Source organism: Struthio camelus, chromosome 1 (assembly GCF_040807025.1).
Source record: "Struthio camelus isolate bStrCam1 chromosome 1, bStrCam1.hap1, whole genome shotgun sequence".
Lineage (NCBI taxonomy): Eukaryota > Metazoa > Chordata > Aves > Struthioniformes > Struthionidae > Struthio > Struthio camelus.
The window spans coordinates 51,724,366-51,750,350 of NC_090942.1; the positions used below are offsets into that span (position 1 = coordinate 51,724,366).

Below are 25,985 nucleotides of genomic sequence, written 5' to 3' on the forward strand. Positions count from 1 at the left end.
TTTTAGAGGCAGAAAATTACAAACAAAAAAGCCCCACAGCATAGCATGGGCAGCGTACATCAGGTTAAATTTGTATCAGCCATCATTTATCCAGCAAGTATCCAGCAATACCCTCTCTTTACTCACCCAAATACAGTAATTTATCAAGGAGCAGGTTCTGGATCATTACTATATATTGCTATATAATTCTACAGGATAGTTTTCACTGAATAAAATATTGTTATATTTACTCCTTTGCTGGATTGCTAAGAGATATTAAGTTCATTTTACTTTCATCTTAATGCTTTTTATGGATAATAACTAGGTTCATTGATTGAAGTTTTGCCTGTTGCTTCAACATGCAAGGGTTTTACTACATATTTCTGCATATTCAACAGCAAATTCACTCACTACTAATGTCCCAAAGATAGATGCAGACCTTCATGACTTCCTGCATACAAATATTCATGCAGAATTTTTAACATTATGATATTGCAACATCTGTATATGTACTTTCCTAGATCACAGCTGTATAATTTTGTCTACTGGAATCATGATTTAGATTGGAATTTGAGTGAGTTTAGACATGCTGCTAGTTGACCAAGGAGGAAAGCGATAAGATATGACGTTTCCCGTCTTCTGACTATCTTGGCGCTGGCAGATGCTCTGTGAGATAATACACATTTTAAGCAGAAAATATAAATCCTAATTTTTAACATACAACCATATTCACCCTTTTAGACCTTTTCAAATCATAAATTTATAAGCTATTACTCATTATGAAATTTTGGGGGCAATTTTTAAAAGATTTAAGTTTTCGGCTTTGTTCTTCTGCAATCAATGAACTGTGTAAGATAAGATACAATAAGATTTTCCTGTCCCCGGGACCTGTGTTTTAGCAGGAATATACAGAAGAAGCATATCTTGCAATGTTTTCGGTAACTGTAGCAACAAGAGTTAAAATCCTGGCACCGGGCATTTCAGGGGAGTTTCCCCCTGAACTTCCATGAAAGGAAAATGTTACAGCATGAGATCACCAGAACGTGCAATGGTAGAGATACATCATTTGCCAAAAAGGATTCCTATTCCACTATGCAGGAAAACCCTTTTCTGGAGGAAAATTCATCACCTTTTCCAGTGCAACTGTACCTGGGCTTTTCTTTGTAAAGTTACATCCAAGAAGGGTGAGATTTCTTCTTCACACTCCTAACTGGTACAGCTATATTGATAAAACCATTTATTTGTAAAGCAAGAGAAGGGTAGAGAGCCTCCGTTTCCACAGCAGGCTAATACCACTGAAGAACTACCAGTAGCTGATACCACTGCAGAAGACACCCTGCAGCAGCCAGGCAACTCCAGGACTGGAAGCAAGCGAGTCCCCCTCTGCCCTTCCAGTGACCACTGTGTAAGGAGCTAAAGCTTTTCTGAAAGACAAAACTGTCCTTCTTCCTGCCTTAAAAAAAAAAAAGAAATTGTTGGTAGCAGGGTTTGGACTGATCTGTTCTGGACTGCTGCTGAGTAAACTGCCTCTGCTCAAGCTACAAGTAGCTCCCCACTTCATTTTTGTAACCACCTCAGGCCCACAACTTTGCAGAGTCAGATAAACTGCTCAAGCCCGGTATAAAGGCATGACATTCTCAAGCATCTCACACGCACATACTTACAGATCAAAACTGACAAAAAAAAAAAAAATAATTATAGGCTTACTAGACAAACTATTCTTTTTACAATATTCCCTTATTTGTGTGTGTGTCTCACACACATACACACCCTTATAAACAATTTTGTTTAAAGTATGGTAAAGGGAGAAACTGAACGTTCCAGATTTCCTGTTCTGCTAATAGAGATTAATTAGCACATGTAGGCTTTGAAACCCTTCCAATTAGGAGGCTTAGATTAGTAGGAAGCACTATAACAATATATAAACTCTAATAGCAACATAAAAATTCTAATAGCGACACAGTATACATCATGAGTAATTAGAGTTCCAGCAACATAGGCATATAAAAGACATGACAAAGTAATAGAGCTTGTTAGCCAGCAGTTTTAGCTGAGGAGAAGTCATGCTACATAAATCAAAACAAATTATTCAGAGACAAACGGTATCGCAAAGACATACGATATGAGTGGGGAGCGGGAGTATCCTGTCACGGACTGACACACAAGAATTCCACTGATTTTCAGCACCTCAAATACACAGGCTGATACCATGAGGAAACAACGGAGCATATTCTTCGTTAACACTCACCAAAACCTTACATTGCTTCCAGTGAAAGGTTGTCTTTTCCCTAAATGAAACATTCTCTCACGTTTTTCCTCTTTTAAACAAATACCACGGACCTTTCACTGTTCAAAAACTTAACAGAAAAAACTCTTAACAGAGGGGTTTTTTTCTTAGCAAAAAAAAAAAAAACTATTTTTCATTTCTCTCACAGGTTTTCATTAAAAGACCTACCATTTCCCAGCAGTTCTGTGCTGCGCTTTTGAAACTCGAGGTGCGGTCTGACAATTTGCTTAAGCTGAAAGGAGCAGGTCTGCTCTTCCTGCACCCTGGGGTGCGTGCCTGCACCCCTACCCCGGCCGGTGAGCTGTGGGATGTTGCAAAACAGCTCTGTTAACATACCCGTAGCGCTGCTATAACTGCACGGAGCGTAATAACAAATAGTTGCGGAAGGGTTATACATATATACGGACACGTACATGTCGTCATTGCGTGGATGAAGCATGCGTGTAGAGAGGAGAGGTGCAGGTGGGCCCTCCCAAGAGCACAGCATGATATCGGAGGCCTTGAAACTACAGGCACAGGATGATAGCAGCAGCCCCAGGGCTATAAACACAAACGGCCAATTACCGACACAGATCTGGAAGCAGTCCATGCAAACTTCCCACAGCCAATAGCACAGGTGGAGGCGTATTTATGTTACGTATTTAAGGCTGCAACAGAAAACCCCGGTTGTGTGGGTGCCACTGCTTTGGGACTGGTATGTAGAATTGATAACGCTGCATAGGTATATATTACCATTAAAGAGAAATAAACCTTTAATGCTTGTTTTTGGTCTAGCATCTTACCCTTGAGGCTGGCTTGTAATTTGGATGCAACAGTGGTGGACTGGTCAGAGAGCTGATCCAGGCAAAAACTACCTCTGTCGAAACAAAATAAATTATTAGATGGCAAAATAAATTATTAGCTTTATTAGCTCCCCCATCTGGCTGGCTGTACAGCCCCTCAAGCACTGGCATTGACACAAGAAAATGGGCAGGGGAACATGCCTGAGGGCAGAAGGCAGAATTTAGCAGAAGCCAGAAGTATGAACTTTATTTAAACTGATCATGAAACCACATTCTTAGTTGCCGTGGTCTTTAGTTATGTCCTAACATATTGGGCGCTTTTCTGTGCAAAGACTCTTAACATCAGTATACCGTGAATCTTTACAAAGGTTAATTATCCTCGTAAAAGAAATGGAATGAGGATATAGTCAAATGTTAAGCCATCCAACCTTTATGTATGAAGATCTGTACAAAACATGGGCCCCCCAAATAACACCTTTCAAAATGAACTATTTCCCCCTTTTTTAACAGAACCTCAAAAGCAGTTTGATACATTCAGGCCTTGGAAACATATCAAACCAGCTTCATCCATGCAAAAACTTAGTGGGGAGCTTCAGAGCGGGGAGCTTCGAAGCGAACTCTGTTGATGAACTTGAGACCAGCAATTATATCTGGAACAACCAACTCTCTGGGTATGGTAACACCAGCTACTGAAGTTACAATGAAAAATAACAGGACTGCCTGAAGGACCAAGCATCACGCAAAGAGAGCATTCGAACATCTGTAGAAATAAAGCATCTGAGATAATAGTTAAAACAACTATCTGGTTTGCTGGAAAAAGGAAATATTTTTATATATAACTAAAACAAGTGACCCAGTAGAAAAGTGATGTTCTTCTGTTCACTGAGTGTCATCCCTAGGGGATGCTTCACTGAATCTGTATAAAATTTCCTCCTGCTATTGAGACAGAAAATTCCTCTAGTTAACTAGACTTTGGTCAGTCCCCAGAACCATAATGTGTTTATTTTTTTTAGACCTCCAAGATTAAGAAGTAAGTTAAGGGCACATCTGTACCCAGCTCAGCTTCACTGATGCAGAAAAGAAGTAGATCAGCTCAGCTAAATCAGTGGAGAATTCTTGTGTTCCTGCCTAGTGAATGTAGACAGGAGCAGAGTAAACATTTTATAGTTAAACAATGTCCCTAGGCACTTAAATAACTTAAAGTGCATCCTCTTCTTGAGATAAGAATAAGAAGAAATGTTTAGTAACTGCACTCAGCAAGACATCTTTGGCCTGGCCACCAGAATCATACAGTGATTTAAAAACAGAAGAGATTAACAGACCCCAAATTGGTAGAGGTTTCCCCCCACAGTGCATGCTTTCTGTTTATGGGAACCTTTTTGTTTCCTCATTGCATGCACAGAACTAAATTCACTGCAGCTCCTTTTCCATTGTGACAAATCTCTTTTTGACCTGATGTCAGTTCCCCCCAAACTTCTTAATACAGCTCTCTCTCCGTTTGTAACTTCTATAGCTACACACATACAAGTGTGGGTAGGTAAATACATGCACACAAACATTTATTCCTCCCCTGGTTTTTGATATTCCTCAGCAGTTGTGAACGACACTTCAATTAACAAGTGAATACCCACTATTTTCAATAGGTCTTTATACTGTACTGTAATCTCAGAAATAACAAAAATACTAGCCAGAAAAGTTCAAGAAGTCAAAATATTCCAGTTCAAAATATTCAAGAAGTTCAAGCTATTTTTCTTCGTTCATCAGTTATTTTACAGATATGAGCAGGTACACATACTATTTTTTATGCCTCCCCAGTGTTTACAGCATTTTATAGGCAGACCAGGAAGTTTCAGTGCAGCATTGTATAGTGTCGGGAGGAACAACCATGTCAGGCCTTCTTGACCTCAGTCTGCCGAAAGTGTGAGCAGTTGTCTATTGGGCTCTGTGTTAGATGAAGAGGAAAAAGTAAAGCAGGGTAGCTGGAAGAAAGTTAGCAGTTTCTTCAAGAAAAGATGTACCAGTCTTGAAGAGGGCATTTTTACCCCATGAAGAAAAAAAATAAGTGGATTTGTTCTGCATGTTGAGGGTTGATTGCAGCAGTTTCTGAACAGATTTTTAGTAATTAATTCTTGTAATAGATATTCAAGATGCCTCGAAACTGGGAAAACCCTGCTGACTTCTCTGAGCATCACCAGTTTTCAACAGCTAAAGATCTTCCCTAATCTCTTATGTTATTGCTGCTGGGTGTTAGTTCAGTAAGTTGTGGACATCCATTAAAGTAAGAAAAAAATTAGTCCCGTAATTGGAACAAATAGATTCTTCTCATGTTCTGCAGCACCATTCGGATGAGATGTAGCATCAGGTTCTGTGACTAACTACGTGCCCTGCTGAAGGCATGCAGCAAAATCCTGCTTTTAGCCATTAGTAAATTCAATAGGAATTCTTTTCACCACAAATTCTGTGGCACCTGGATACCTTTGATTGTCTGCTACAGACCCCACAGTCACACTTATGTGTGTATATCTATCTGTCTCAAATACATGCATAAATACATACATTTATACACCCACATACATATATGAAAATATGCAATAAATTGCAAGATTATAATATCATTTGTTGAAGCACAGGTATGATATGCTATATGAAAAACTTGCAGTTTTAATACTGAGTAGCTGCAGTGATTCCATATTAATAGGCGGGCTGCAAGCTAGTAGGAGTCCTTCCATCAGGGCAGTGACCCAGGAGGAGGGAATAAATACATTATCTGTTCTAGCTGGTTTTTCCTAATTCCATTTAGTAGGATTCAATCGAATGAGTGCAGAACAGCTTCCTAAAGGGCCATGTACCTGATGGTAGTTTGTTCCCCAGAAGAAACTTCAGAAATACATCTCTAGGTTTCTCCATTTATGTTACCTCTCTGGGTTCAAATCTAATGATCTCAATTAAACAGATTTTGATCACCAAGAACTTGATTAGCACAGTAGTGCTGCTGTTTAGCCATCTAGGGATTTCCACATATGAGCACCAGAGTAGTGCTGGACCTTGGAGATCCCGCTGTTAGGACTGGCCAGTGTCAATCTCTGGAACAGCTGTGCCAGGATTTACAGTATAGGTGAGATACCTACTGCGAGGGATACTCAGGACTGACTCTTTCTATTTTGAATTTCAGATCGTTTTTCAAAGACATTGATGTATTTATGCAAGCAGTCTGAAAACTATGCTGACCTTGTCAATCATGTGGTGCCTAGGAGAGATCATGGAAACTCTCTTCCAGATTTTAAAAATGTGCACAAACAAGTTGTTGACTTAATTTATGGCCAATGGCTCTTCCATAAGGTTATTTCAAATGCACCCTGATACCTTCCTGAAATATTCATCACTCAGGGCTATATCACTTATTAAATGCTACACTTTCCATGGATAATCTACTCGGTCTTCTTACCTCCTTACTAATCTGTCTTTCCTTAAAGAGGTCCTCAGACTATTGTGGTGAGGCACAGATTAAATGCAATTAAAAAAATACAGAGTGAACTTTCAAATATGGCCACAGCACTAACACTGCTAAGCAGGGAGCTTGTAAAGCCTCTTGTTGCAACCTTTTATTAATATTCAGTCTTGATATTTCCGCAATTTTGTGGCTCACTTGAAAGACTTGACACAGAGAGGACTCTTTCAAATACTGGTCTGAAGGGTATTATATATATATTATATATATATACACACACACTTTTTATCAAGATATATATATATATATACATAAATTCTGTTTATCTCAGTTGTGTTTTGATATAATATAAATATATATTTATATAAATGATACTGTTAAGCAAATCAGCGACAACACTGCTCTGAGACCAGAACCTCTAATACGTTCTCTGCACTGGGTGGGCTCCATACTATGATCAGGGATGTTGTCATGTGTTTTCGTGCTGTCAACACAGGATGAATTTCACTCCTCAGAGAGTTTCCAACTTATCTGATTTCTGTCAGCCTCTCTAAAAGATGGAAGAGAGTGGATGGTTGCCCTAGATAGATGAACTTGAAATAAACTGTAAGGAAGATGGATGTTGTTGACTGGGTCTTTTCTTCTGTTGAAGGCTGACACCTCAACCGTACACTAATGCAAAATTCTTGTCAGCACAAATGGTCTGTTTTGACCGCACTATGTCATTTAAATGTTATAATAGCAACAGGAACTGGGGATATTTTGTGGCAGCAGCCAGTTATCGAGGGAAATCAGAAGTACATGGGCACAGAGAATGTTATAGCTAACACTAAGCGTGGCAACAAAACCCAACAATCTGGTGTGTAGGTGATACTCCAAGACATCTGAACGCTTCCCTGAAACAAGCCACTGCGTCTGTTGACATCCTGCAATGCAATGGTGCCATATTTCACATTTGCCCTAAGGCAAGAGAACTCAGTGTAAACAATCCATTTATATCGATCAACATTTATCTTTAAATGCATATTAATAGCTTGAAGCCTCAAAATATAAAACCAGCATGTCTTGCACACGTTTTAGTCATGGCTCCAGCAAAAAGAGCATTCCCTTGTCCCAGGATGAGGACAGTGAGCACCTCCTTTAAGTTCAACATTGCTTCATACATTACAGTGTTACCCGTCGGATCCTTCCTCCACAGCAGGCAGAGGAGGAGGCTGGGGGGGGCCGATGCCACTTGCCGTGTCCGGGAGGAGCTGGCAGGCAGGCATGTGCTCAGCTCCAGCCCCACGCGGGGCGCTTAGCTTTGACGACAGGTATTATTCCGTCAGCTGAGGTGATGTGATAAATTCTTAAGCTGTTTTTCACCGTAAAAATCTGACTGTAGCCTTATTTACCCTGGATGAGTGCCCAGAAATGACTGATCTGCCTCAGTTTGGGAAGGAAAAGAGATGGATCATCAACAGCTCTGTCTTCATGTTGATACTTTTTTGAATTTTCCTCTTTTGGAATTCCTTACTTATGGGACTGGGGTGATTTTGGAGGCAGTAATATATTTTCAGATGTTACCCTCTGCTCATACAGGATCCAGGAGTTTGTAATGGGAAGCTACTGGGGCACATAACATTTTTTAATCATTCTTCAGGTGCATTTTTAATAGTGTAGAGGGGGCTGGGGTACCGGAACAGGATTAGCAGCTGTAATTAAATTTGGAGACCTTTGTCCAAAAAAGCAAAGAAGAATACCACTCAAGAAGCTGATAGACGAAACAGGAGAGCATGTGATATTAGCGGCTGTTGTATGCCGGATGGATCAGGAATGGAAGAAGGGACCTAAAACATTTTGAAAGAATTTCCCTGCCTCATAGATAGCTTGTTAAAACAGCTACTATCTTTGCCTTGATCCATACTTCCTAAGCATCAAATCAAAATGCACAGCAAAATAAGCAGAAATCTGCAGTAATTTTTTAAACCCCCCAGAGCACGAATGCTATATTATGTCTTAAAATTTCTCTGTAATTTGAAACGCCTGTATAGCTTGCAGTGGGTCACAAAAATCTCAAACTGGTTTAAAGCTGAAGGCATTCATGAAACTGTGAACCAGAAAACCATTTCTAGTGATTTTTATTTCGTTTGTCTGCTGTTACAGTGAACACGCTTCACCTTCAAAGAGCCTCAGTTTTAACCCACGCAATGCACCATCACCTGGATGCACAGAGAGCAAAAAGTGCGGGGACAGGGAAGAGCGCAAGGGAGGCATAAATAACATGGGAAGAGCAAGAGAGGAGACCGGGAGAATTTCAGCAGCGGCTGTGCGCTTGCACTTTTCAGAGCAACAAGCACTTTTGTTTTTTAACGCTCCACCATGAGCCCTGGTTTAAGCACCCAGACGAGATGCTAACTGCTGAGAGATGCTAGTGAGACGTGGCCTGGAAAATTGCTTTCCCTTTGGCAACGTGGAGGAAGACAGAAACCAGACAGATGTCCATCATGGACAGAGCAGGAGGCACGACCCCGAGGTGTGCTCCTCCCCAGCCCGGGGCCTACCAGTGCCTAAAGGCAATGTCACTCTGCGGGCTGCGGTGAGACAGGACAACAACGTACTGAAAAATAGCCTCAGAGCAAACACGGGGGCATGTTGCTTGCTGCAGGATGTTTTGATACCCTGCATGCACCCTATGGTATATGCATAAGAGCTGCCCACGTTATAAAACTGAGAACTGAGAACTGCAATGTATTTCCAGAACATTAGCTCTGGTCTGTAAATCATTTATCTATATTTGCTGGGACAGTTATTATGGGTTGGGTAGCCCCCACGTTCCTCAGTGGTTAAGTAATCTTTGTAATCAGGTCAAGTTTTAAACTCTCTTACCTCATATTAAAAAAAAAAAAAAGTCCCATAGCACAGATTTGAAGCATACACATACACAATAAAGTCAACTTTGGCTCCTAGATTATCCAGTAATTCCTTGCCCAGCACGTATGCAAGATCAACAAAGGCAGCATTTCTGAGCCTCTCCCTTTCTATGATGGCTACACAACAGGACAACTAAGTTCAGCTGAGGCCACCATCCTTTACCTGAGTTCCCGGCCCTGACCATAGAAACCTGTGGCTGATCATTGGTCACAGAAAGATTTCCAACACTATTTCCACCACTGCTGTTATAAAATTCCAGGTTTATCATCTACTGTGTATTGGCTGCCCATTTTTCTTAACCTTTGGAGGCTATAACGCTGTTCCTTCACAAGGCTGAAGTCTAGGACTGTCCAGAAACTGCAGTTCAAACACTATATGGTCAATAACTAAATACAATATTGGATCTATAGGACTTAGTACACTTTTTCTGACATTTCACTGCTGAATTTTACTACCATAAACGTTTCCTTAAAGGCCTGAACTATTTGAAGCTGCAGAGCAAGAAGAATTGAAAAAAGAGAGATAAAACAGCACAAAGGAGTACGACATATTAACCTGCTACTTCAGGACAACAAGTCTAGTCTAGTGACTCACAGAGATAAATCGCAAGTGTTCCTGAAACTGCCACCACGGACTTTCCTTTACAAGCATCTCAGCAACAAAGTCAACTGATGTGGGGTTTGGGGTTTTGGCTGCTGGAGTGACTAATGTGAATAAACCAGCATGGCAAAGTAGGTCAGGGAACCATCTTCTCCCCTGCTACTCCCTGAGTCACAACAGGCTTCTCTCTGCATTTGATTTCATGTTAGTTTGGCACCTAAAACTATTTCATTATTTCAAATAGCTTTCCACCACTTTACATAAGAGTTCATTTCTCCACCTCGTTTATTTTAGTCAGTGGATTCAGGAGTACAAGGAATGGTCCTAGGTTTCAAACTGATAGACAGAAGAGCCTTAATTAAAATGCCAGTTTAAAAGGTAGCACAATTACAGGGACATATGCATCAACAATTTTCTCTGAGCAACGGGGATTTGCAGCTTAGGGGAATGATTAAATTTCTGCAAAAAATGTTCTTTATTTTGAACTACTATCAGCCAGTCAAGTACTCGAAATGCATAAATTAGACTCCCCCAGGAAATAATATTCTGGAGAAATAGCTATTCTAGTGGCAACCAGAATTTTAAGTGGATATGTTGCTTCCCCATTTTGCGGAATTTAATAAAAATGCCACCACAGACAATGGGCCATAAATAGAACTTAGATTTTTCTATTCAGCCAACATTGCCTCATTTAATGAGTACTATTTGTACCAAAGTAGTATCTTAATTAATTTTTGCAAGGCATTTAAATCACTTACCATGTACTAATAGTGATGCAGAAGAAACACTTATTTCAACTGTAAGTTAGGAACTGTTCACTGCTTTGTGCCTGTGCTGTTGTTTGTAATACTTCGGTAATTTTTAACCAATACCATGCTAAATCAAATACACTGTAGTGCAATGACCAGCTGAATTAATGACCTGTGGCACTCCAGGCGTGCTGCTGTTGAGGAAGCGCAGTATGCAAGGCACCGTGCGGCCCACGCGCATGCAAAGCAAGCAGCTGCTGTGCCGGCACTGCGGGCAGCCCTACGACCCACCACACCACCCGAAATATTTTGTAGCAACCCCAGGATACGGCAGCCTGCGTATGAGATGTCTGTGGTCTGTCCTGCAAAGGGGAGGAGCCGAAAGCCAGAGCAGCCAGCCGATCCCCTGCTAACGCTGGCGCGTTCCCACGCGCTGCTCATCACGCTCACGGTACACCTTCTCCCGGCGCCTGCCTCCGAGAGGTAGCGCCCCGCTCCTGAGTGCGGCTGTCACCCGTCCGCACAACGTCACCTCGAAAGGACAACCACAGGCCGGAACGTGGGCCTTCGTCCATGGACAAGGTCCTCCTTTGCACTTTGGGTACACATGAGCTTTGGGTACACGTTTTTTCCAGTGCACTGACAGAATGCTCTAATTCGTGATTACAGTATTATAGCCTTCTGTATTGTGGAATAAAATAATGCCTATGATAAAAATATCACATGCCCAAAGCTAGCGTTAAAAAGTCTGTGCTGGTGCTCAGAGGCTAAAAAAATATACGGTTGAAACAAGATTTCCAAAGCCATCCCACAGTCTGCCTAAGTTAGACGGCGCTAGTAGGTTGGGGAATCTGGCACTTAAGAGTTTCGGGATCAGATAAACATCAGGGACCATGATGCCCTCGTAGTCAAACCGGCAGAGCAATTTATCAAGTCAGAATTGTAGAAAGCTAGCCTGAGCAAGCTAACTCGATGGGAACCTGCCCATAAAAAGAAAGATCAGTGGCATGTGGCTGCGGCTGCTGCCCCCTACAGGCGACCTGCTCTTTCTTCCTCGGGAAAGGCAACACCAGCGCAACACGCCGCGAAACTGGCACTCTGCTCTTGGTAAACTCAGTTGCCGCCCTGTGATTCACTGAAGATATAACATAATCAGCTCTCTGGGTACGAGCTTCAGCTGAACATCTACTGTAAGATTCAGTACGTTGCTGCTCGTTTGAGTAAGAAAAATATTGAAAACCCAGTGGCAGGAAGGCTAAAAAAAAAAGAAAAAAAATTCTGTGTAGCTGGAGGAAAAAAAGCCTATAACTTTAGTAGTGATCAGATACTATCTTACTATGTAGATAGTTGCTGCAGGCAACAAAATCTGAAGGGGCCACGCTCTACAGCGCATTGCAGACAGTGAAACGCGTCAATGTTCAGGTTAGTCTGGAGCAGCAAAAGTCCTAAAATTGAAGCTAGCTCAGATCTCTGCCGAGTGAAGAATTAGTGGGTTTGGTGTCTTCAAGCCGCAGGTCAGAACACAAAAACACACAGAGAGGACGTAGCTGCCGTTCTGCCTTTCTGTCCTCCCCTGTCTAAGAGGGAGAGCAGCAAGCAAAGTCTTTTTAAAGTAATGTAAACTTGTAGCATACGCAGAAGCTTCAAAGCAGCCTCTGTAAACTTGTCACTTTTTTCTTTTGATTTGGAAGTCTTAACAAAAAAAAAAGTAGTATAATCATTGTTTATAGTGTGGACTATAATATTTGTTGCTTAGACCGATCATTGCCTAAGAATAAGTCAATCATTGCAAAGGTTTCCAAATGAAGTCCTCAAGCCTATTTGAATTCCTATTTTAGTTACCTAAAGTTACCTTTTGTGCCAGATATGCTCAGTATCTGCAAAAATCACTGCAAAACAAAGGAAGCTGTGAGTAGTCCACATCTTGGAAAGCTGAAGATTAAAATAGTCTTTTTTTTTTTGAAAACAATTTTAAAAAATATTTGCTTTTCATTGAAAATAAGGATCTGATTTTAATAGTTTCCCAGTTTTACCAAAGTGGATGGGTGCAAGTACAGAAGCAGGTTGACGGACAGACAGATGAATGTTGCCACCTGGAAAGGCAAATACTCCGTACAGCTACAGATTCATTTGCACTACTGCTGCCTCATGCCAGCATTGCCAAGCTCAGTTGCTGCACAGGTTCTTACACCATATTAATATTCTATATATTCACAATATAACCGGCAAAGCTAAATCACTGTGGGCAGAGCTAAATCACTGTGACTAGCACTTCAGCTGTAGCTGATGCTTCTAATTATTTCAGAGTCAGAAAATCACAATATATCTCTTCAGAAAACAACATAATTTAGCATATGCATGTATAGAGAATTCCAAAGATGCTGATATATTTCTGTCTTTCATATTAATGAATCATTCCAATCCAAGTGCAGATATTCCTTTCGGCACGCCTTTAGTCATGTTTATGTGCATAACAAATTCTGTGCCCATAAATGAAACACGACCACACGGCTTAAATATCATGCCAGATAATCCCAAGTAATTGGATGCGAAGCTCCATGCAATAATGTACAAAATAGGTGTGTATTATTACAGGGGCCATCGCCAAAGCACTACCGATTCATCAGAGAACCAGGGTCACGTTATACAAAGAGAAAGTACAGAAATTCCTAGCTAGAAGCATCTGTTTTTCAATGTTCTGTTTTCAAGTTAAACGGCCAGTTTGAACTTTACAGACCTCAGGCTCCTTTACTAGATTTCAAAGAGGTAGGGGAAAAACTATTTCCTGTTCCTCTTTCGTTCACACCTTAATTTGACAGCACTCTCTGCACAGCTGATTTCTAGCAGTTTCTCCTCTTTGTATAGGTTTTTCAACAGCATAAGGGAAAACAGGATATTTTTAAACAGTAGAATTAGGGGAAAAAATAGCAGAAAAAAATGATCCATGCAGTCATCAGCCTGAATTACTTCTGTTTGCATAATTAACTAGACTTCAAGCTGATGATATCTGATCAATCACAAATTTGAACTGAGTGGTCAGGAGAGGTCTCAGAGCACAAAACACCTAGCGTGTGAGCAGATACAAGCAGTGTGAGAAGCGCCCTTCTGAAGTTAGGAGGTGCTCACAAATCACTCTCTGCCCATCTCGCTGCAGGGACTGCACCATAGGCTGCTGATGCAGCCTCTCTGAGAGCTAGGTGAGAGCAGCGGGGAGCATCAGCAAAGGCCGAGGGGGTCCCCAGGCCAGGGGAAAGGGCTTTTTGATGTGCCCTCCTGCAGGGCAAGCCAGGCTGCAGCTGGGGCACAAGTGAAGGTGAAAAGCAAACTGCGAAGGGAGCGCTCTGAGTCCAGCCGCGCAGGATCTCCAAAAAGCTGAGTTTTGACTTCGGTGTTAATGCACATAACAGCCACAACCAATGTGCCTTCACCTACTGAATAAGGTGAGTAAATAAAACTGCATTGATCAAGCAATGATGCCTTGAATGGTGTTTAGAAGCTTTTCATAGAACGTGGCGCTTTTTGGTCTTGATATTGTACCTACTCATCTGCTTGTGTTTTATTAGAGGGAAAGATAAAACTTTGCTATAAAGAAAAACATACCAGTAAAACTCAAATTCACCACAAGTAAATGATAGCTTTGCCTTTGGCTTAACCTATGATTTCACCTGGATTCTCTAGCACTGTAATAGGGGTGTTTCTCTTTCATGGATAAAAACTTACCAACATGGCACATGTCAACACGAATGGAAATACACGTAGAACTAACTAACTGGAAGCACTGTTAAAATTTATATTAACATATAGCACAATTTGATTTCCATGTTTGTCCAAAAATGCAAAGCATTTAACCTTTAAAATAAAATCCTTTTAATTATAGGAGTATTCACTCCAAGATTGAATACTTGGAGTATTCATTTCCAAAAACGTATTTTTTGGAAATTGTTCCAGAGTTTTATCAATTATTAAATGGACTTACAGCATTTTAGACAAAATACTGCAAAGTCTAAGTGACTTAGGAGCTTCAATCCTACCAGCAAAATAACTTACAAATTTAAGAGCTGGATTTTTAAATATTTTCAAGTACACAGCTCTCTGAGACGATCTGTTTAATTCAGTGGGAATTAAGGCTCTGACTCATTAGTAGATACAGCTCAGCTTAGGAAAGCTTAGCAGAATTTTCTGTTCCGACTTGTCTGCCCATCTTGGACGTCTCCCTTCATGCAGAACTAGCTCTGCTTCTCATGAAGTAGCTGCTGCATCACCACAGTTTATAATCTGGCATATTCACGTGACTTGGCATCGATCTCAGCCTTCCTCAGCGTAGTCACCTATAATTTCAGCAGATCTGCAACTGCTTCATGAGTAGCTGAGAAATCCTTGTAGCAGGGGCAGGAATCCTTGAAAAAAGGCAGAGTGAATAGCTTGGGGCCACAGTCAATATAGCGGACTTAATACAAACCGTCCCCATTTGTGAGCCAAAATCTTTGGGCACTCAAAAAGGTGTCTTTAATCTATTCTCCCTAGCACATGTGTCATTTGAAAAGGGAATGTTTAAAGACGAGGACTAAGAACAGCTGAAAAGGGTTATCTTTATCTTGTTTGCAAATGCAGACATGACCTGTACTTTTAATTCACCGTGGTTTGTTTTACAGCAGGTCATTATTCTCATTAATTGCTAAGCTGCTTGCAGATTCCTTGACATTTTGGAGGAAAGATCCATCTGGATTTAATAAAGTGATCAAGAGGAAAGGGGTTATAATTCTTTTTAGGAAAAGTCTGCCAAATCAACTGCTTTGTGCAGACTGACCTCAGGAAAGGAAGTAGCTTATTGATATAGCTGTCTATTTTTTTAATCAAGGAGACATAATAAAGCCATTGTCTGTCGTGACATATAATTACATCATGCACAAGCAGCCAAATTTTAATGCAAATCCAAAACAGTGTCCTTTCCAGATTCCTGCTGGTTAGAAGTTCAAGGTAGGCATATTCTAAAGTGATGTTTAAGTAAGGGGTGAGGAGATTTCCTAGCAGGACTAACTACAGTACAAGAATATAGAGGCTCATAAGATTTTAGTTTCATTCATGAAATGATAGTCAGAAATGCTAAGGAATCTGACTAGAATCAGATTCAGAACCACAACTTTCAAAACTTTTTTATTGTCCAATAAGTGTGAGCTTTTCTCTCCTTTGTCTTTTTATCTCTTCAACACACATGTGCACCATTCCTACATTCACGTTAATAAAAACTTCACATTGCTAAATAAATTGCATATTTAGCTCCAGGCTCATCCGATTCATTTCTTTTCTTGGCCCATCCCCAATTCGGATGGCACAGCAGGCACACTACTTTCTGTAGCTCCGAGCACAAGAGTGAGTGGATGTGGTTAGTACCGACGTCACAGTGAAATTATAGATAATGATTGATATTTTAGTGCTACTTTACACATCCTGCTTATATACTTGTTTTGAGTAAATGAGTAATGAACTTGTCTCCAGTTAGTGAAAGGAAGAAGAAAGCAAATAACCTGTTATCCTCTTTGTTAGGTCTCGGTACATGCAGAGATGAAGCAGATGCCACTCTTGGGTGTACCTGAACTGACAAAGCAGATATCTTCTTTGGAGAAGGGCTCTCTGCAACCTGCACATTTGAGATACTATCTTTGCAACAAGTGAGCTGCTGCCTAACCAGCTAAGCTGTCAAGGACTTTTTCTACCAGTCTAAAAAGTTTCCTGGTGAGTGTGGCACATACTGATTTTTACCTGCACCCCTACTTACTGCCTTGGGCTCGCACCAAGAAGCTACTTGCACCAGGATAACTGTTCTGTTAAGTTCAATGGGAATTTAATGCATAGTGCGCACAAAGATTTTTGAGCTACTTCTCAGCTCATACAGATGAGATTGAACTCCGTCCTTTGTCAAAATCTAATAAGTGAATCATATGAGAGCAAACAGCAGGTAGCACACAGTTATGGCACAACGAATTATTCTCTACACGTAGGTTAGGATAAAAGCCTGGTTTGCTTTCATCAGTGGAGTTTTAATGGATGGCAGTACAGTTAAATAATGCTGATTAGCCATTAAAGAGCACTCTACATCTGCCAAAAGCTCTTCAATAGCTAGATATAGCGAGTTATCCCACACAGTATCCCTGTGCCATATGCATTAGAGTAATTTTCTGGCTGTGGAAATTGAGGTCTTTAGATGAGGCACCCCAAATCACAAACCATTAGCTTATCTACAAATAGTTTACTAATAGGCATGTGAGGAGTTAACAACAAAATTCAGTTGAAAGTCCTTCAGCCTGTGACTTTGGCTCTTCTCTTGTCACCAAATCCCTTCCATGGACTATGAAAGGCAGCTGATATGCAGAAGGATGGAGTGTTGTAATAACAACACTCCAAAGCAGTCTTTTTCAAACAGTGCACTTTAAGGCTCCTCATTTGCATGTCAAAACTCCCACATAAACACAGGGATTTGCTTCACCTCAACTGCCACAGAAAATGCAAATATCCATTTATGAGCTGTGGGGAGCTGAAAAGTTGTCTCAACCTCTCCTAGCTGATCCACTCTTTAGAAGTCAAATCGCTGCTGCAGGGTGACTGACAACAACTAAGCTTTTCTTCAGCTTCTTCTAGCTTATCTTCTCAGGGACTTCAAGCACCCCGGCCTACTCAGTCTTCAGCTACTTTTGTGTGTCATATGCACACATGGTTCCCAGTACAAAAGGAAGATCTGCTATCTGACCTACCCAATGTCGCCTACTGAAGAATACCTTGAGAAATATCTAAAGCACCTGTTTGGCTTAGATCACCACAGGAAATTTGAACATAAATTATGTTAGTCATAAGTGGAATCTGGCTTGTTTATTTGGGATAACGAATTGCTAAAATGTCTGTTCTTGACAGTTCACCAATTGCCAGGATTTTTTAAATTAGGTCTGGGGAGAGAAAGGAACAGTGTCCCTCTGCACATATTCTCCTAATCTCTTCCCAATATCTTCATTTGGTGATAATCATGGATGAGCATTTGTGCTTCCAGTAAAATAACCCGCCCCAAGGCAGGCTGCTTGTACTCTACATGAGCAAATCAAATACAAAATGAAAAACAACTAATTATTCTCTCATTTTTGAAGAAAAGACAGTTACAAGACAGTGTTTATACCTAGTTTTGAGTAAAACTTACAAAATCTGAATTTTGCTAACTAAAGCTTAGAAAACTCAAAGATCTGACTTCAAATAAGAACATCTGGGAACTGCAAAATACTAGTTCATTCCAGACAGTTTGACTACTTAAAAATAATCCATTAAAGCACATTTTTAGGGATCTTGAAAACTATACATATATAAAATATCCAGCAAAAGTCAGGTGCTATTCTTCTTACTAGCCTTGCTAGCCAGTGACTAGGTTCTGCTGAGGTATGAGAACAGAGATATAACCTCGCCACCCACTTTCAAAACAATCTGCATGAGTTATAACATTGAAAATAAACAGTTACCTGTAGCAGGTTTGATATAGGCATCCTGGTTTTACCTAGTGACACCTTCTTTTTTGAGAAAAAGCAGGCTTCCTTCAGCCTGATTGATCTCCCACTGTTCTGTCTGAGACTACCATTTTCCCTCTGAATTTTTTAGTCTTCTGAAATCAGATTATCTTCTCCAAGCTCCAGGATTCACACTGGATTCAGTGAAAAGCAGAGGTAATTCACCTTGATTTATAATTTCCCCTGGGCATACACTAAATACGGTACCTACTGCAAATCTCAGCACAGGTCCAGATCTTCTCAGTTCTGTGGCAATATAAAAGCAGTCATTGCCCAAGCCCTCTGGCAGCTAAAAAAACCCCATCTTCTTGCACATCTGACCAGACTCATCTGATGGAGCAGAAGCAGGAGAGGACAATGACCCAACTCTTCCTCTCAAGCCCTCTTCGCCTGTTGAGTGTGGTTCGTGCCTCCTCTCCTTGGTCCTTCTAGCCTACCCACTTCTAAACCAGCCACGCTGGCTGTTAGCGTGCAGGCTCTTGGCGGAGAGTCTTAGGAACAGCACATACATAGTGCATAAGCAAGAAAGCTGATACAAAGTGAAAGTGCCCTCACGGGTGGGGAAAGCAACCTTTCTGTATAGTTAACCCATCTTACTCTAAATATTCATTTCTCAACTTCTCCCTCCTCCCAGCTCCAGGACACAGCTTGCGGACTTCACAGGCCTAGATGGATTAAAGAATGCATATACATTGTAACCAAAATGCTTAAACTACCAGATATCTGTTTTTTGTTTTGTTTTGTTTTGTTTTTAATAAATGTCACCAAGTCTTAGCTTGGCTGACTGAAAAGAGTATATTTGAGCTATGCATGCAAAGCTGACACCTTTCATTTGTACATATCCAAAAATAGGAAGTGAGATTGCAATACAAATACTGAAAGAAAATGGTTTTTTCAGACATACGCTGTGTTGGCCGCTGCCTTCACATTTCCCATAGGGTGGGAGTATGCAACGTAGCATTAGACTACAATGAAGAGATTCACCAATAAGGCAGTCTACATTTCAGAAAGCGATACTGTCCGGATTCTCAAGGACTGGATCTAGACTGCAGTTTATCAACAAATGCTGTAGCAGAGTTCTCACATATAATTACACTGCCAAACTTCTAATGCATGCTATTTCCCATCCTTAGTCTAATGACTTATCAGCAGAACACAAGCAGCTCCCAAAATCTGCGTCATTCAGAGAATGCACAAATCTTCCTCAGGATAAAATAACCAGGTTTTTAAATCAGAGAAATATAGTCATGACTTACTTAAACTATGATAGGGAAAATAAATTTAAAATCAGATGGAAACACTGAAATTTAGAATGATAACCACTTTTTATTTCATTTCTGTAAAATATAAGAGCAATGACATTTTCACCAGTCGTTCTCCTATTTGGCCATTACATAAGAATTATCCAGGGTTAACAGAACCCCTTTGTTTTTTGATTCCTCATTGGAGACAACTACAAAAAAAAGGGGTCAGGGTCAGACTGTGAGCCTGCAAACCACCTCTGTTAATTTGGGGATTTATTCTTGTGCCCTTGTCTTTCAGGCTGCCGTCACTTTGACAAATGGTTGGAAAGCAGTTCTGAATGCAATAAGGAGCTATATCCTGAAAATACTGTTTTCCTAACATTCCTCATTCTCTGTGAGGAACAAGTAAATCCCTACACTCACTACCAGAGGGGAAATTCAGGTATTACTTTCTTCTCTTTTCTTCAGGGGCAGAGAAATACTGCACCACCGTCACAAGCATAGGTTAGGTTGGACCATGATCCTTTCTATACCAACAGTAGGCGTTCTTGTGGCACATAACTCAAAAGAAATACGTAAAGACTAACTATCATAGTACTGCTGTACACCAGCCAAGTAATGAATTTTTGACAGGGATTCAGTACAGATGAGGAGGAAGTAGATCCCTCAACTTCCCATGAATATACAGCTAGCCAATATAGAGGATATAGTCAAACAATGGCTGGAATCCTGCACAATGCTTCTGAGGGGACCAAGCTCTTAAAGTGTGTGGTTCCTTATTGCTATTTCCTTGGCAGTCCCTCCTGGCTTGTGTCCTGCCACAACAAGAAGACTCATCCTCCCGGGGAAAAGAAAACCCAGGCTTCAAAACAGCCACATATGGCTTTGGTCTCCTCCTGTTCTCCAACTGTGGTGTCCTCCTGCCCTCAAGAGAGGCTGTGATCCCTTGACAGACCACGATCCCTCAGTATTACCAGGAGATGTGTGCACATCCTCCAGCAGCGTCACTTGCAGATCCTAGGGAGGGCTCTATTGTCCCACAGCAGGCCTGCCAACTCTCACAGTTTTATCCAACTTTCCCACCCTTTGGTGTTTCTCAAAGCTCCTAATCCAAAACTAAGTGAGATTCTCAGCTTTCATATTTTTCAATAGTGTAAATCTATGATTACAAAGAAAAGCTCAAAAATCTGTCAAGAGTGTCACCTGACAACTCATAACACAGAAGGCAAATAGAAAAAAGTCACTGTTGTTAATCTCACCATTTTGGAGGGTCTGACTCACAACTGCTAAGTGCTAAAGTTGGCAGAGGGGATAGAGCACGTCTAAATGCAGTCTCAAATAGTTGTGAATTCTGCCCCCAAACTTTAATGTAGCTAAAAATTGATGAATATTATAGAATGTTTTGGTGGAAATGACTCGCCCAAATCATAGAGTTCAACTAAACTAGGAACTGGACTCTATCTGCAGCGGCCCAGAGAGATCATTCTGGCAGCAGTCACTGAAAATGAACAACAGTTAATGCTTTTCAAAAGCAAAACTATTTGATCACTTTTATATTTTCTGACTCTGATTCTGTGAAAATAAATCGCTGAAGCTAATGAAAACCGAGCAACTGGCAAAGTCAAATCCCAAGAAGCAATTAGTCTCATATATCGTTGGAATTGCTTGTATGGTTCCCCAGCACTCCCTTACCTCCAGCAATTGCATAGTAACGACTTGCATAATAATGCATTTAGAAAACTCTTTAGTAACAGTCCAAGTTCATTGTGGCATTATTACAGTGCAATGTTAAGCTTTTAATTAAAAGATGCCAAATCTAAGTAGGTCCTTGAAATATCTTTAAATAACGTGCATGTGTTTGGGGTATACACTAGAGGCACGTTGTTTTGGTTTTCTTGCTCTTCAGTCATTATACAAACTGCCTCATTTAAGGCCATTAAAATGGTAATGGCTTGTTTCAGTAACACCAAAATAGACACTAGAAAACATCATCAAAGATGGAAAGTGATTCTTGCGTAATTAGGAAAGGAAAATGATTTAAGATATTGTAAGCCACAGTTCTATGATATGATTCTGAAGTGATTGACTATCTTGTAGGGATACACTCACAAGATGGACCCGTCTGGGAAATAGCATTCAACTATTTTACTTGCTTAGGGGGAAAAAGGGGGGAATACATATTGGGTTCCAGTTTATTTAATCTTTGAGGGAATATTCCTGAATTCCTACTGAGTGTCCACTTCACAAATCTACTGTTATAACTGATGATACTCAGCCTTTCTAATCAAGCTGGAACTCTGACAAATGCATACACTTACCGTGTTCCCAGGGTAGTGCCTCCATGACAGTGATGAGAAATTGATAAAATGACACAGGAAACATGCATATTTTACCAAGGTATTACTAGTTTCAACTTACTGTAAACAGGACACCATCATAGTATGAAAGACTGGGTCAGATATGTTAACAAACAGGTTCATTTGCAGAAGAAGTGCAGTTTAAGTTAACCTAGAAAAAGATGCAAGTCAACCTAAATTCACTGAAAAGTTTTGGTCAAAAAAAAAAGTCATGTATTTGTAAAACAATTAGTTTCATGCATTTATGTCTGGAAATGTTCAATCTTCCAACTAAATTCGAAGGAACCTTGCACACCTCCCACAAAACCAATGAGGGGATGCTGGTATCATGTCCTTTTGTTAGCAAGTAGTTAATTATTCTCCTAAGAGGGCCAAAACAAAATCCAGGATTTGTAAAAACTTAAAAAAATGGGAAAAAAGCTGGAGAGATACAGAGCTGATCCTCCCTAAGGGATCAGCTAGCTAAACATTTCTTCACAGATGCTTGTTGACAGAAATGCATGTATCTGTCTCTCCTTCCCTCCCAAGCTGGGGAAAGGCCAAGGACTGTTCAACTCTGAATGGTGAAGCTCTGTAGAGAACTGCTTTGGTCAGAAGCACTTATGTGAGTGACAGCTCAGTAAGAAAAGCCTGCGGAGACGGTTTTTATCAGAAGAAACCTCTAGCGTGGCTAGACAAGTGTAGCAAGAGGACACCAAAGAACATTTCAGCACTACTCTTTGGGACTCCCTGGCTGGCCAGAGTGTTGGGGATGTGAGCAAGGATACTGCCTTGGGTTATTGACTCCTCTGGCATTCAAGGAAGTGGGATTTTGATGCAATTCTGTTTATTTACAAGAATGTACAAAAATAACTGACACAATTGCTATTATTTTTCTCCTGGTTGGAACAGGTGAAGTGCTCAGCCTCTGCTGTGCTGCCAGGCTCACCTCCTGTACAGATGCTTCATGTGTCAGCACATGTTTCAGTGCATTGCTGTCACCTGGTTATATCTGTGTAAACAAATATCTATCTGATGGAGGAACTTAAGTTCACAGCTGTCAAATGGTTTGGATCAAGCACCTTAAACTCTTGTTAAGTTCACTCAGATGATGTGAAGCGTCAACATCATCTTGTGAACGTTTGACTCACAGGTAGTTAGCAATGCAGACAGGAGTGGCAAATATGAGCTGGCAAGAAAAACATTCACTAAAGGCGGGTGGATTTCCTGAAGAAAAATAGGTAGCAAAGTCATTCTCACTCAGCCTGAGACAGAGCCCGTGGTCAACTGACAGAACTGTATCCAACAATATGCTGCTCACAAAGAGGTTTCCATCCTGCACAATTTGAGATTGGTTTCCCTGCTATTCAAGGTTAATTCCTGAGTCTGTTAATTCCTAGGCTTTTCTATAGGGTTCCTTTCCAACCTGCCTACCATTTCCTTACCCTTCACAGATATCTTTCTGGCATCTTATGTCTGTAATGGTTCCCCAAGGATCAGCTGCCACCTGAAGTTACCACAGATACTTTCATGGTTAGGAAATGGCTTCAGACAGGGAAGCGAACAGACCTTCTGGAGCCAAACGATTTTCTGTGAGAACACACCAGGAATAATAGTCTAGCATGCAAATAGTCTAGCATGCTAGACTATTATTCCTGGTGTGTTCTCACAGCATGCTGGGAAGTAAGTCTTCAAAATTGGAGGGGAAGGGGGGCAAAGAGAAGAGGCTAAAAAGGTCATTTTTGTGGAGGCAAGTTATGAAATAGACTGTATGCTACATATTATTATATTGATGCACCTAGCTGTGATCATAACTAGAGCTGGTGACCTACCGGTGTGATCCAAATTGATAACTCCTATGTGCTACTATGCAGTCTGTTTCCTCCATTAGGCACAGGTAATTAAACAAAAAAAAAAAAAAAAGGAACTCAAGAGCCAGAAATATCTGCAGACTGCAATGTTAGCATTTATTGACATGCTCTGCATGCCTCAGACTGTAATTCAATTCTTTTTAAACAGACCAACCATCATAAATTGGTATCACGTCACCTCTTACAAGATTGTTGACCCGGGACGTACAAAGACAAAACTTACTGAGAAGCACACTTAAACACAAGACAGAGCAACCACAGGGACTGTGAATTTTCTTTTTGACTCTTGTCGTGGTAAGAGTTTTTTTAGCTCAGGAAAAATGACATCGGGGAAAAGATTCAACATTATAACATTTGCTCAGCATAAGTGAGTTGAAATGTGGATATATTCATGTAAAGAAGTTTTACATAGTTAGGAATGAATGAATATTCAAAGTAAGTCCAGCAGAGTGCAAAAGCTAGGTTCAACAGCATGGTTCTGCCTCTGCCAAGTTAAGCTAAGATAAAGAATGTTAACTCCTCCATTTCTGTACAAAAAGTCCTGTTATCTCCTATAAGAGTGCCACTGTGTCCAGTCAAAACAAACCTACTAAAAATAACAAGTGTTAATTAAGCATTTTTCTAATCTAGCAATCATCATGTTACTAGAAACCAGAGGATGTAAGGCTCTGCAAGGATGACGAGCAGTCTCACTGCTAAATACCATATACCGTCCCCCGAATGACCTTCTGCTCCGGCTGCTGCCAGCAGAACCTGCCAGCCCAGGCAGCTGCTTAGCTCTCCTGAAAAATGAATCAAAAGACCTTGGGCACTTTTATTTTCTCAGCCATTGCAATATGGCTTGAGATAAGATTTATCTCTTACCGTGCAGAACCCAGTCCACCTAGGGTCAGTGCCAGTATTTTTACCACCAGCTGAAAAGTCAAGAGCATTCAGTAAGAAGGCAGAACATCAGTGTAATATGGTTAAAGCAAGATGCTCTGCTTAATAGTGTTGTACAGCATTGCTTAGTCCTTGAATGGATTTTAAGAAGCAACTCTTAATACAATTCATTGCAGTCAGCTCTAATATCAAAGTAATAATGAATGGTCACAAATTAATACAAATAAAACAAGTACCATAAATGAGCAGATGCCGATTCCTTGCCATATCTGGGAATCTAACTGAGGCCATCAGTGGCATTTGGGGGCAAAGACTGGCTTCTGGGTAAAGCAGGTAGTCATGTTTAGGGTGTTTTTCCCAAGCCTGTTTTATCTGTGCTGAGAACGAGCCAGCTCACTCTCCTCCTCTATTTCCCAGTCTTGACATGACACTGATAAACTTGCTCAGCTCAGCTTGCTTGCTCATTCCTTATTAGCCACAAGGAATAGGAAGAAGCTACATGTGGCATGCCTTTTAATGAAGAAATCAAAAAGAAATGAAAGCCCATTTAGAAAGGATTCGTACACACATACATCATACAACACTGTAAGGGAAGTGAAACAGTTTCCCGGTTCTCTCCCTAGGATCTCTCCACAGTTTAGTAGCAAGGCCACTTGCAAGAGTGCCTTTCATTTCTCACCCTCCATGAGTATGTCAATAACCCCCCAGGAGGGGCTGTATGAAAGGCAGATAGACACTGGAAACAACATATGGATAATTGATCTCTGTGCATCATTCAGAAAAGAGAGTATGAGTCAGTGCAATTAGCAATACAACTGTATCATAACCTGGCAGCCAGAGAGATGGCCTCCTATCAAGGAAAGCTGAAGCAGCTGGAGTTGTCTCCTTGTATTATATTAGTCCCCAAGCTGTATTTTGTCGCATAACAGAGGTAAGCTGAGTCGTCAGTGCCCAGTACTCAGTTGTGGAGCCTGGGCCATCCCACATAAGTCGGCAGCCTTCCCTTTTCCTGGAATGCTCCGAAACTCTCAGTCTTCCCAAGCATAGCGCCTTCCTATGAGTTTCCAATGACCAGGAAAGGCAAGAACTCAAAACACTAGTTCTGGCATAAAATTGTTCCAACTTCCAAAGGCAGAGCCAGAGCAGGGGTGTCTACCCTCTGCACCTTCTGGGGCAGGGGAAAATAGAGAAAAGAGGGACCAGGTAAGTAAAATATGTGGCAGCATTCCTAAGAATGAAACCCAGCAACTACAGAAACCCAGGACCTGCAGCAGAGGACCCTGGGCAGTGAGAGGAAGGAGGAGATGCACACACGGCCCCCGTGAAGACTCCTCAATCCTCCTGCCTCCCAAA

General features: G+C 40.9%; 1 protein-coding gene across 29 annotated transcripts in view; it reads right to left on the bottom strand.

The window, feature by feature from the left end:
* Positions 1–25,985, bottom strand: part of TMCC3 (transmembrane and coiled-coil domain family 3) — a 146,891-nt gene that overhangs the window by 54,693 nt on the left and 66,213 nt on the right. For 14 of the 29 annotated variants that reach the window (XM_068937709.1, XM_068937789.1, XM_068937683.1 and 11 more), the window contains one exon: positions 3,049–3,122. The exons of 6 other annotated variants lie outside the window; for them this stretch is intronic. Coding sequence is in view for 5 of the 23 variants with exons in the window: in XM_068937559.1 (XP_068793660.1) it covers positions 2,435–2,567; positions 2,680–2,753 (207 nt within the window). In the remaining 18 variants the exon portion in view is untranslated. Of the gene's footprint in view, positions 1–2,430; positions 2,568–2,679; positions 2,807–3,048; positions 3,123–18,254; positions 18,271–25,985 lie in introns of those variants that run through there. 9 more of the 29 variants (XM_068937606.1, XM_068937725.1, XM_068937650.1 and 6 more) reach the window with 4 other exon arrangements.